The sequence below is a fragment of the Mustela nigripes genome, chromosome 5, assembly GCF_022355385.1.
Source record: "Mustela nigripes isolate SB6536 chromosome 5, MUSNIG.SB6536, whole genome shotgun sequence".
Lineage (NCBI taxonomy): Eukaryota > Metazoa > Chordata > Mammalia > Carnivora > Mustelidae > Mustela > Mustela nigripes.
In genome coordinates, this window is record NC_081561.1 from 123,879,264 (window position 1) to 123,891,857 (window position 12,594).

Sequence of the window (12,594 nt, forward strand, 5' to 3'; positions counted from 1 at the left end):
GAAGGACAGCCAGAGCTGCGAATGGAGAGAGAAAAGGAATACGAACGACCGGCAGGGAGGGAGGGAGACTGGTAAAGAGAACACGCGAGACCTCCAGAGACCTCCATTTCGAAGAAGACAAAAAGGTGCTCAGTGGTGGGCGGGAGGAGGGGGTGGGGCGTGCAGGGGTCTGGTGAGCTGGACAGGGGAGGTTAGTGCGCACTGAGCCGTTACGGGGGAGGTACTGTTTGCACTGAAGGGTGACAGGAACGAAGATGACAGCAATGAAGGATGCAGCACAGCGAGGTGGGGGGTGGTCTACGGAAGGAGGGAGGGGAGACGAGGAAGAACACGACGGCCACCGTTAGCCAGTCACACCACATCAAGCTGGAACAAAGTCTAGAGAGGGAAGAAAAAAAAAAAAAAAAAACTCCACTTCCCAGAAGAATCATCAGGACGTGGTAACTGTGGGCATATGGACAGGAAGGCAGGGAGAGGAGTCCTCCTCAACTCCCGGGATTGCGACGAGGCCAGGAATGGTGCTGCCAGTGACAGAGCCAGGACAGGAGGTGAGGGGGCTCATGGGGAGAGGAGAAAGCGGAAGGGCAGGCCCCGAGCACTACCTGTTCTGGTGTGCGTGGGATCGGCCTGAGGTAAGGACAGCCCCCCTCCCCCTGGAGGGAGAGACGCTACAGTACATGGAAGGACAGGGTGACAGGAAATGTAGCTCCAACTCGTGGAAAAAACAAGCCTTTCATGCTGTGGGGTGTGGTGGGGGGAGGGTCCCGACACCTATTCTTACAACCCAAAAGAAACTAGCAGTTCATGCTTATAAGATTATTAATTATCAATATGAACAAGACATTGGCCAGAGGGAACTCCTGAAGATCACCCGGGGCCTCCGTGGTGCTGGGTTGTCTGGATTACCACAGCAAGCTTTTCCGCCAAGTGAGGACAGAAGAACTCCTATCGAAAAGTAATTTGCTCATTGTCCAATGCAATTTGTTTAAAGTGCCTCCATCAAGCAATATATTTCAGGTGGCCTTAATGTTTTAAATAAAGTACAGGGGAAAAACTGAAGTAAATTATTTCTGTCAAAGAATAATCACTCTGTGTTAACTATGACCATGTCAGAATTATAAAACAGACAGACTGAATAAGGAAAAGACAAGGTGATGTGTCGACTGTCATTAATAAAAGCTCTGACTTTATGGCTGCACTTTATGACTCATCTCTGGTTCTTACTCTCCACAGGGCATTCTGTGCTAATGATATATAGCAAATGCAACAGCGCTTCTCTCTGAATTGATGAGTTCTGGTGAATATTGAAGGTTTCCACTTTCTAAAGAACTTATAACCTTAGAGAAGGAAGATTATAAAGATATATCACGTCCCCCCAAATCTCCAAGCATCGATTTGCATCTCATTCAATCTAGTGAAAGAGAATGTCACCTTAAGACAAAAGCAGAACCACTTCCTCAGGACTTTAAAGGCAGAAAACTCACATTTTTGGGGGGATGTTTCTATCTTTGACAGCTCCCTATATAAGGATCACTGGTGCAACCTGACTTGCTCCTGAATAACACCCAGGCCACCTACATGAAGACTTACGCCACTAAAGGCTCACCTGGACCCACCAAATACGAAGGGGCAAAATTCATGTGGCACTTAGGAAGCACTCACTGAATGCTGGATCTTGCCACCCTTGGGGGTATATTCTGTCTCGGTTTGGCTTGAAGCCATCAGGCTACTGAAGTCACTACAAACCAGATTCCTCATCTGTTAAAAGGAAATGGCTAAAACCGTGTTCCTTGGCTCATGGATCCCTCATCCAAATATAAATGAGGGTCAGGCAGTGAATGAAGATTCTGAGGAGACAGGTGGAGAAATGTCCTTGAAGAGAGCCCCTGTCATGTTCTGCCCCACCCTCCCTCCCCCCGCCCAAGTGAGGAGCCCAGCTTATGAGAACATCTAGAAGCCAGAGGAAGGGCCTGGGATACACTGCTGCCTCAGAGTTCCAGATGTCGGTTTTGCAGGAAAGAGCAGGCATGGGGTTTGTCTTGGGTCCTGTCCTAAAGAACTTCCCAGAAGGACGTGGAGACCTCAGTAGAGAAGAAAGGGGTGGAGTGCACTCAGGTGCCCAAGGGCTGAGGAGAATCTCAAGCAAACACCCACAGTAGTGCTTCTTCCAGGACCAAGAGAACTGCAGAAACAAGGGCCAGCAGGAAGCCCTCCCTGAGACAGTCCGTTGCCTGTCCTTTCCCTTCTACCCCTATGCAAGGCCAGGTTTAATGTGTCAAGCACAGGGCATACTGCCTTGAGCTAAGGGGGTTAAGAATCCCCTACTTTTCTCGGATGTGAACCTGGACCTGTCTGATTCTAGTACTTGTGCTTTAACTCACTGAAAGTCACAGAAAGAACTGCTTTATCAGACAGGGCCACTCTGCAGATCTCAGAAGGAACTGTTTTCCTCATTTTGTACTTATACCTTCACAATTTGGGATGGCCCTAGATTTTACCCTATTCAATCCATCAGCACAAGTTCACATCTTCCAAATAAAGTCTTCCTTGGCTTGAAGGTACCAGACTCTCCTTTTGTATAAAAAATGGTAGCAAACTTCGTGGGTCTTAGTCTCATCAAATTAGCTTTCAGGCTATGAATAATTTATAAAGCAGCATATCATTTTTGGAAATGGTATTTTGGAAAATCACAAAGAAAATGAAATGGCACTCTGAAACAATTGCTAAAGGGAGGTTCTCAAGAGGTTAATGTAGCTCTGTGCACATAGGAAGTTTCAGTGACATCTGACAACAGTCTCTTCTTTTCCAATGAGAGGACTGTAGATCCACTCCGAAATCTACAACAGGTATAATACAAACAGCCAAAGGTTATTCAAAAGCCTAAAAGCTAAGGATTCTGATCTAAATGGTTTACTACAGAGAGGCAACTGATATTAAAACAACAATACACTACCACTGGAAGCCTGGATTCATACTCCACAATTTTCTGAAGACCCTGCGTGATATTGTACTAACCACACAGATGCTGTTCAGACACTTCACTCTCGATGACTGAAGGCTGAAGGCTCTTTACCTTGTAACCAGTCTCCAGAGAATGAGAGCTGTACCAGTTTTTGGCCTTCTCACTAAAAACAAAAGCACACAGTGTTCCAGTAGCATGGGATCTTACCTAAGACATCCTTCTCGTGCTCAGGAACAAGCACTTTCCACTTCGACTCCTCAGGATCTGTGAAGTCGATGTTGATTAGGCGATAGTTAGGCGAATGGCGATTTGTCTTGAATGTGAACACCGTCCCCTCATTGGTCACATAGTCATATTCTCCTTCAAAGTTGTCGATCAGTTTTACCCACTTCAGGATTCCTGGTGAGAAACCAAAGATCCCTGTCACCTCTCCTGTGCCAAAAACAGTGTGGTTTATTTATGTGTATGTTAGGGAGGACAGAAAAGTCTGTCCATGGAACACAGAGCAGACACAGTATTTGGAAGATCTAAGGCTTGAAGACAGCAAGGACAAGTACAGGTGAATTTTAAGGTTTTTAAAAATGTGAAGAAAATTTTTTTCCTGAAAACCCCGGCAATGAAGGAGACTGAAGGCCCTCTCCTCTAAGCATCCTGCCTCATGTAATCTAGGAAATCCTCCTCTGCCTGAGTGTGTCTCCTGTTGGAACACTACCTTCTACCTCAACTGCCACCACACCATGCCACATCTTCATCAGTCCCCTCTGGGTCTTCTGGCGGTGGCTCTCCCAGGGATGATTTCACACACGTGCACACACACAGATACACACAAGACACACACATACACACTCAGAGGTGATATCACTAACACACACATACACACACACAAACAGGGTTGATTTTACACTAAATGCCACTTATAAAATAAAAAATATAAATTAAAAAAAAAAACCACCAGGAAGACATCTATTTCACAATGTGACCGACACAGATGTTCAGAATACTTTACAAAAGTTTTATAAACAAATGAGCTCTATGATTTCTAAACTACTGAAAGGCAATGCCAGATCTTAGCTACTCTCTAACTAATCTCCTACCTTAAATTTCTCAGTGAAACTGCTAATTTGGATAGTTTGTTTATATTCCTTTAGTCTCTCAAGGCTATTTTACATTATCTCAGTCATCTCCATAGCATAATATCTTATATGATATTTTTTGTTGAATTAAATTTAACAAGAAAAATATACTCTGATGGTAGAAAGAGAAGTTTGTTTTTTGTTTTTTTTTTTTTTGGAGACATAGCTGAATTAAAACCCCAGCTCAACTATTTAATGGTGTGACCTTGAGTAATCTCTTTATCCTCCCCTAAGCTTCATTTTCCTCAATTGTAAACTAGGAGGAAGTTTATTCAAAAAATATTATAAAGTGACTACTAATACCTACCCACAACAAAAACTCAATAAATATTATGTTAAAACAAATGACTAGAATTAAAATAATAAGCAGTTAAACAAAAGCTATAGCTTTCTTATATGCCAGCAATAAGCAGTTAGAAAACATGGGATGAGGACGGCCCTCTCTTAGAGCAGAAGCAAAATTAATACTTAGGAAGGCAGGGCACCTGGGTGGCTCAGTTGGTTAAGTGACTGCCTTCGGCTCAGGTTATGATTTTGGAGTCCCAGGACCTAGTCCCACATTGGGCTCCCTGCTCAGCAGGGAGTCTGCTTCTCCCTCTCACCCTCCCCCTGTCATGCTCTCTCATTCTCTTTCAAATAAATAAATAAAATCTAAAAAAAAAAAAAAAAAAAAAAAGAATGCACTTAACATGAAATGTGGAATCTATATGAAGAAGGCTCTAAAACTTCCCTAAGGCATCCTAAAAGCAACAACAAAAATACCCTGAATAATTGGAAACACATACTATTATTTCTAGATGGGAAGACTCAGTATTTCAAAGGTGCAAATAATCCCAAAGGAAATCTATAACTTTAACATAATTCCAATCAAAATTCAATTGAGAATTTTAGGGAATTTGACAACATCATTCTAAAGAGAGGGGGGAAGCAGGCCCCCTGTCGAGCAGAGAGCCCAACACAGAACTTGATCCTAGGACCCTGAAATTACAACCTGAGCTGAAGGCAGAAGATTAACCCACTAAGCCACCCAGGAGTCCCTTTAGCAATGCTTTTCACTTTAAAGTCTACTTTGATATTTAAACAGCTATGTGATTTTCATGGTAACATTTTGGGCCGGTTGTCCTCTGCAAAATGATCCCAATTATGTTATCATTTCTGAAAAGATTTTCTTTTCCAGGTCTCTTCACCACTCATGCTTTCCTTCTTGGTGGGCTACATTCCAGGTAATTTCCTTACATTCATATTCTAATTCATTAATTTTCTCTTCAGCTGTGTCTAATTTCCTCAACCTAATAACTGAATTTTTTAATGTTAATAACTACATTTCTTATTTGCAGAAATTCCATTAGTCTTCTTCCCGTCTGGTCATTCTTTATGATATGTCATTTCCTGCTCATACTTCCAAGCTTCTTGTTTATTTTTGTAAAAGCAGAATCACATTATTTATTTATTTTATTTATTTATTTATTACATTATTTATTTTTAAAAGTATATTTAATGTACTTATTTTACATTAGGAATGGGATAAGTCCACTCTGCTTCTTCTGGTTGTTCTATTGCTCATGCTGGTGATTTTGTCTGATTTGTGACTTTAAAAAAAAAAAAAAAAAAAAAAGGTTTTATTTATTTATTTGACAGAGAGAGAGATCATGAGTAGGCAGAGAGGCAGGCAGGGGGTGGGGGAGCAGGCTCTCTGCTGAGCAGAGAGCCTGATGTGGGGTTCAATCCCAGGACCCTGAGACCATGACCTGAGGCAAAGGCAGAGGCTTAATCCACTGAGCCACCCAGGTGCCCCTGTGACTTTTTTCTTTAATTTGAGATTTTTGACTGTGAAATGATTTCCCTTGAAACATTATCTGTGGCAATTCGTGGAGGCCTGGTTAAAGTGGCACTCCTTCAGAGAAGACTTCCATTTGGATTCCATTTGCATGTTGGGAGGCAATGAACCTGGGAACCTTTTAAGTTAAATTATTGGCATGAGGACTTTTGGACCTCAGAGGGGCAATCCAGACAACTGTACCCACGTCAGTCTTTCTCATGTTTTAGGAGAATTCACACCCTGCTACTACCTCTCCCTCACTAGTACGAAGGTAAAGGCAAGCAGGTTTTCCTCCTCTTCTCACTCCCCATTTCCCCACTCCTAGGTTTATTTCTTAATCACCATTACATCGACAGTATCCCTTATTGGACTTTCCAACATGGAGAACCAGAGGCTTTATCCACCATCCCATTGCTCTAGGTGGCCATCGGATGGGAAATCAACCCCCAAACCCCAGGAGGAACAACCCAGAACAATCCAGGATTCCTGCTTTCATTTTGCCTTTGGTCTCTATGGTTTCTCTTGTTCTGTGTACTAATTTAACAATATATTTAGAAAGATACTTTATAAACTTCTTACAGCATTTCAGTTATTTCAACTGGGAGGTTACTCAGAATATATAATCTGCTAAACTCCTTCAAAGACAATTAATTTTTATAAAGATTAAGCTGTGCATTCAAATTATAATTTTTTTTAGTGACAAACTGCTAATCTCAAAAGGAGGTAACCAAAGGTAACTTCATTTTTTAATTTACAGAAAACAATGCTTTAAAAGGGGGGGAAAGGGACGCCTGGGTGGCTCAGTTCGTTGAGCAGCTGCCTTCGGCTCAGGTTGTGATCCTAGGGTTCTGGGATCGAGTCCCACATCGGGCTCCTTGTTCCGTAGGGAGCCCGCTTCTCCCTCTACCACTCTGTCTGCCTGTGCGCTTGCGCTCTCGCTCGCTCTCTCGCTCTCTGACAAAAAAATAAATAAATAAAATCTTAAAAAAATAAATAAATAAAGGGGGGGGGACAAAAAATATTCCTTAGAAGAGTAAGTAAATAACTAAAAACTTAGTGGGTAATGTAAAAATTGCAGACAATCAGAAAAGTATGTTTGTTTATAATAAGAGTGATGAATCACAATTTTCTGGACTATGACATTTGTAGACACAAGAGTTTTGGCTCAGGAAAATGTCAGATTCCTTAAATGTTCCCCTGACAATAAAACATTTCCTGATGTGCAACCTTTATTTCTCAAAGTAACCATCTTACGGTTTCTACCTGAAAAGGTCTTGCTGCCATTGTAGTGATATTTATTATGACCCTAGCCACCCCACCCCCAACACAAAAAGTCACTGAAACATCTACCAAAGGCACGGTAGACATTTGACTGTCACTATCTCTATATAATCAGGGGAGCCTGAAGATGTGGCACATTTGTTTCAAATAATCAAGGCTCCAGTGAACACTGAAATAACAGTGTACAGTTGTTATCTACCATCAAATTCTGGAGTATTAACCTCAGTCATTAATAAATACTACAAGTCATAAATTCATTCAAATTGGAGTTATGTGGCTGGACTTATACAAAGGTGGTTCAGAGTACTGGCCCTCATGGGGCAGCACATTTAAAATGGAGCTCAAAAATCCTTCTGCTCTCCTGAGCTCCTTGCTCCTCAGGGCTCTGGCACGAAATAATTCAAGAGAAATGGTATTTCAGTTGAACAATGGGGCTCACTCAGTTTTGCTATTCACAAGCCAGAACTCTATTGATTTAAATGGAACACAGAAAAATTACTTTTAAAAAAGAGACATGGCTTAACTCCCAAACATCTCGGTTTTTTGCCAACCTTTTCTTAGATTCTTTTCTCTGTAAGTGACATTATTCGCTCTGAAGCCAAAAGAATCCAATTCCCAAACTTCTTCACATTAAAGTTAAAATTACTTTTTATAGACCTGATTCTTGGTGGGAGAATGATTTGTTTACTGAGTGAAGATTAGCTTAAAATAATTCATCTTGTGCTTTCCCTAGAGCAAAGTCATTACTTTTATTGCTTTCTTTGAAAATGCATGGTATTAACTATGTTTCATAGAAAATTTTCATAAGCTCTCTAGTAACAGGAGCTATAAAGTGCTTTTATACTTTATGAAACACTATGTAACAACATAAACAAATGGAAAGTGTGGACTTGCTCTAAAACCAAAGGGGGGCGGGGGAGGTGGCTGTTCCTGGCCTGCCAACTTCTTTCCACCTCCCCTGCCTCATAGTGATGGTTAGAACATGGGTTTGGGTGTATCAGCTGACCTGAGTCTGAATCTTTATCTCAGGAAAGTGAACTGGCCTCACATCCCAGGCTCCTGGGGATAACATGTGCTCCTCAGAGGTTGTTGAGAAGGCTACATGAATTCTCCACACTCTTTGCTCAGAATTTGGCACACAGAAAATGTTAAATAGTCAATACTTACTACTATTCCAAATAATCCCAGCATTCTTCAAATGACAAAAATAAGCTAAATGTGGCTTCTGAACAGCCTGATTTGCTAATAGTGAACTTTAAAATCTGATTTCCATCTGTCACAACACACAGCTATTTTCCTAGAAAAAGCCCTTAAAATCACTCATTTTTTAAAATTAGTGAAAATACTAATTTTATCACTACTACTTATTTTACTTCAAAATCCACGTCTTATTTTATGTTATCTTTTGATGTTCCAATTCTTTTTGCCCTTCTTGCATTCCCGCTCTGAAATGCACTCTTTTCTCATGACTCCCTGTCTCCCAGAGAGGTCCCCCTCCCCTGTTCGTCCGGCTCTTCACACTCAGCTGAGCTTGCTACACTTTGGACAACTCTTTCATTTCAAGTTTCTCAAATGTTTATCTCCCCCTTTCCACTCCACCTCAGCCCCACAAGGTATGACCCGTGGAGTCACTATGGTCCCGGCTACCTAGAAACAAGAGGTGTGCCCTGCGTTAGCCAGAGATGGCCAAAGGAGCCATTTAGGTGTCTGATGAATACTGAGCTCCTTTTATTTTTTTACATATAATCTGGAGTGTAGATGCATTTCTTATTCAGAAGAAAGCCAATTTTCTTATTTAATGACATGGAAGTACTAAAACAACATGCTGAGTGCTGGAAACTTCATCAGCCTAGAAGGCTCAAACTTTCAGCAAAAAAGGAAAAAGCAGACAGGGTGGTGAAAGTCTGGATTTAGTAAGGGTGAGGTGGTATTTCTTTTGATGATCAATGATGTCCGCACCACCTGTCTTTTTTGCCGAAGGCTTCGTTAATGCTGCAATTGGGAGCAAAGACCACTTTGGGCCTGCCTGGAGGACGGTGACATTCGTGCCAGGAGTACGTTATGTCACTAACAAGGATTTCAGGCTCTGATAGATCTTTTCACCTAATAATTGCTTCCTAAAGATTCTACTTAAAAACCTCTCATACAAGTTTAAATTCATTCAAAACTGGGCCAAATGGTCAGAGTCTCTTTTGTTGGTCACCCTATAAAAGATGAAATAAAGTCTCTGACCTTTCACAGAAAAATTGAAAGAACCAAAAAGAGAGGGAACAACAACAACCAAAAACCCAGAGGGGAGTGAGAGGGACCTGAGTGTTTTCAACTCCAGAGCTGTCCTACCTCTGCGCCTGGGCCTGTGTGCCAGGTCACAGCACCGATGCGCCCTGAAATTGGGCCCAGCAGGCGGGGCGCACACCAGGGGAGGAAGAACTGCACAGAGTGGGGTGCTGCTATGTGTCTGCTTCATAACTAAACAGGTAACATTTATACAATCCTGCATTTCAGACTGAAACATATGTATCTGTTGACAGTGTGAAGACAACAGAAGCAATCGAATTTAAAGTCGTAGTCTCATACTCTTCCAATAAAACTATTCAGAAATGTACATTAACTATATTGAACACTAAGATAAATTTATATAAGAGAATGTTGAAAACCATCGCTTATATTTTCATGGTATAAATTAAATTTTAATGAAATTTTTTGAAGTCCCAATATATGAAAAAAGAACAGATCTAAGTCCTGATATTTAACAGTAATAGAGAAAATATGTGAAAATTCATTCCCAATTTAGTTGATATGAAGTAACTTTACATACTATTGACCGTTGAACAGTGCAAGGGTTAGGAACACCATCCCGGGCAGAGTCAAAAATCCACGTATACTTTTACCTCCCTCAAAACTTTACTACTGGACCACTGTCGACTGGAAGCTTTCCTGACAACACCACGAGTCAATTAGCATATATTTTGTATGTTATGTGTATTATATACAGTATCCTTACAATAACGTAAGCTACAGGGAAGTGACCACTAAAAAATCTTAAGAGAAAATACCTTTACAGTTTAATACTGTATTTATTATCAAGAAAAGGAAAAATCCGTGTAAACATGGATGTGCAAAGGTCAAATTAGGGCTGTTCAAGGGCCAATTGCATATTCAAAATAGGATAATAAACTTAGGAAACAAAATACATATATAATTCAAAAAACTATTAAGAAAAGTAGAGAAAATATAACTAAGAAAATCTAGACATGGATCATTTTCTTCCAAGGTTCAGAATGATTAATTTCAACTAATCTACTGGCATCAATCACATTAAGAATCACAGGAGTCAAGACTCAGCTGTCTTTTCTACTGCAGAATGATTAAATTATCATGCCAGCCTGGGGTCCTAAGTGGTTTCCTCATTTTTGGTCTTAAACAAGGAACAGACAAAGAGAAGCAAAAATCTCCTGCTTGTACAATATACAGGACTGGAGAAACATGGTCTGTACCTATTCACCATTCTCAGTTTAACAAAGGATAAAAATTCAACTAAAAAAAATTTAGGTGGCCAGAAAAGTGAAGATTCAAAATGCTTCCAAGAAAATTTAACAGTTATTGATGGAAGTTGGCTTATAAAGCAGGGCCCTCTGAGCACCAGGAGCCACAAAGGGCCAATGATATTCAAGACAAGCTGGAACCCACCTTCTATGAGTCTATGTTAAAGAAAAAAAAATTATCTTACACTTGTTAAAATGGTAAAGAAGACTGTACTTAGGACTGTTGAGATAATCAAGACTATCACAATATGAGAGAGAGATCAGACTTAACTCCAAATACAAAAAAGATAGCTGGGAATTTATAGCCAATAAGCAGAACGGACAGAGGGGTAGTCACTGAGAAGACACATAGAGTAGAGGGGTTCTTGTGAAACTGGCCCAAGAATATTCTTGGTGACAGCAGGTCAAAGTCATCAGCATGTGGAGGACAGTGGGTGGGGGGGGAGTGAGGAATTTTACCAGATATCAAGGGTGATCAGATATGGACGGTAGGGGATTCTCTCTAAATTGATGTAGTGAGATTCTTGTCACAACTAAGCTATGTTGGTCCAATGAGGGAGGAGGAGGCCAAGGAACCAAGGTTGAGGCCTAGCTAGGAAGAGGACTTAGGGAAGACTAAGTAAAGTCTGGTCAAGGACCGAGTCCTTGTTATCTGTCAGGCACTGCTCTAGGGGCTGGGCAATCCAGAGAGCAAGACAGACAAGGTCCCTGATCTCATGCAGCTCACAAATACTCAAAGTGTTCTTACTGGTTTTGTTTTATTTTTGTATGGAGAGAAAAAGAAATCAGAATTTGGCAAAAGAAAACAGTCAACTGGAGAAGGAAAGGCGTCAACTGACGGCATGAGAAAGTGTGCTCACGGCTAAGACAAAAATCTCTCCTTCCCCAAAGAAAGTAGAGAGAGAGCAACTCAGAACATGTCTCCGGCAGCCGGCACCCTGGGGGTGTGATGTTCTTTGGAGGGCACCTACTTGGCGGTTTTGAACACCTAGGAAATCATATATATGCCTAGTGCTGTTTCTACATAGTGGTGAATGAGGTGAGTCAGAGGACTTACCTGGACGTAAAGATCAGGAAAGGAGCAGCCAACCACCCTGATTTGCAGTTCTAGGGAAAAGCTACGGCCCTCAGTTTGTAACAGATATCATTCTTAAGTGAAAATACTGCAGATGTAAGTGGTGGAAAGGAGGTTCTCTGAGGAAAGATCCGGCTAACAGAGTGGCAAATGTTCAGCAGATTGGAGAAGAAAAATTGGAATTTACAAGACAAATGTAAATGGCAAAGGAATCCAGTTTCACAGGGAACTCCTTTAACTCTCAAGGCTCTAGGATTTTTTTTTTCCCATCCTGTATTTTTGTAGTTTTGTTTTCTCTGTGTCCTGTTTTTTCTATGATATTGTACAGACATCAGCCACTTTTTTGTGCTTTTTGTGATTCTTATTTCAAAATGCACAGGGAAAGAAGGTTTTCTTGGGAGGCAAAGTTGACAGAAAAGTTAAAAAGTGCTACCAAAGTAAAGTTATTTAGTTTTCCTGACAAGCAATTCAGCGATGCCCTAATAAATGAAGAATTAATTTGCATGAAAATGCTGATCATTTTCCCTGCCTTTAAGGCAAGAAAGATTAAAATCATAGCAGAAGGCTTTAGGTTAAATTTCAGCAATATAAAATGAAAGATTTCGTATCAGATTTAGTTTTTGGTCACCGGCTATTCAAGTTCAACTCATCGGATAGTTAACTAGCACATTTAGCATTTCAGTTAAATGTTAGTTATTATTCCCCTCGTTTAAAAAATATTACAAACATGCATCAGGTAAGGAAATAGCAAGAAAAAGATCTCTGGCATATAAACCCCT

The 12,594-nt window shown here is 40.9% G+C and overlaps 1 protein-coding gene across 1 annotated transcript in view; it reads right to left on the reverse strand.

Annotated features, from left to right (window-relative positions):
• PREP (prolyl endopeptidase) overlaps nt 1–12,594 on the reverse strand; it is a 114,572-nt gene that overhangs the window by 47,973 nt on the left and 54,005 nt on the right. Inside the window, exon 8 of the mRNA XM_059401124.1 lies at nt 3,170–3,361. Coding sequence (XP_059257107.1) covers nt 3,170–3,361 — 192 coding nt within the window. The remainder of the gene's footprint in view (nt 1–3,169; nt 3,362–12,594) is intronic.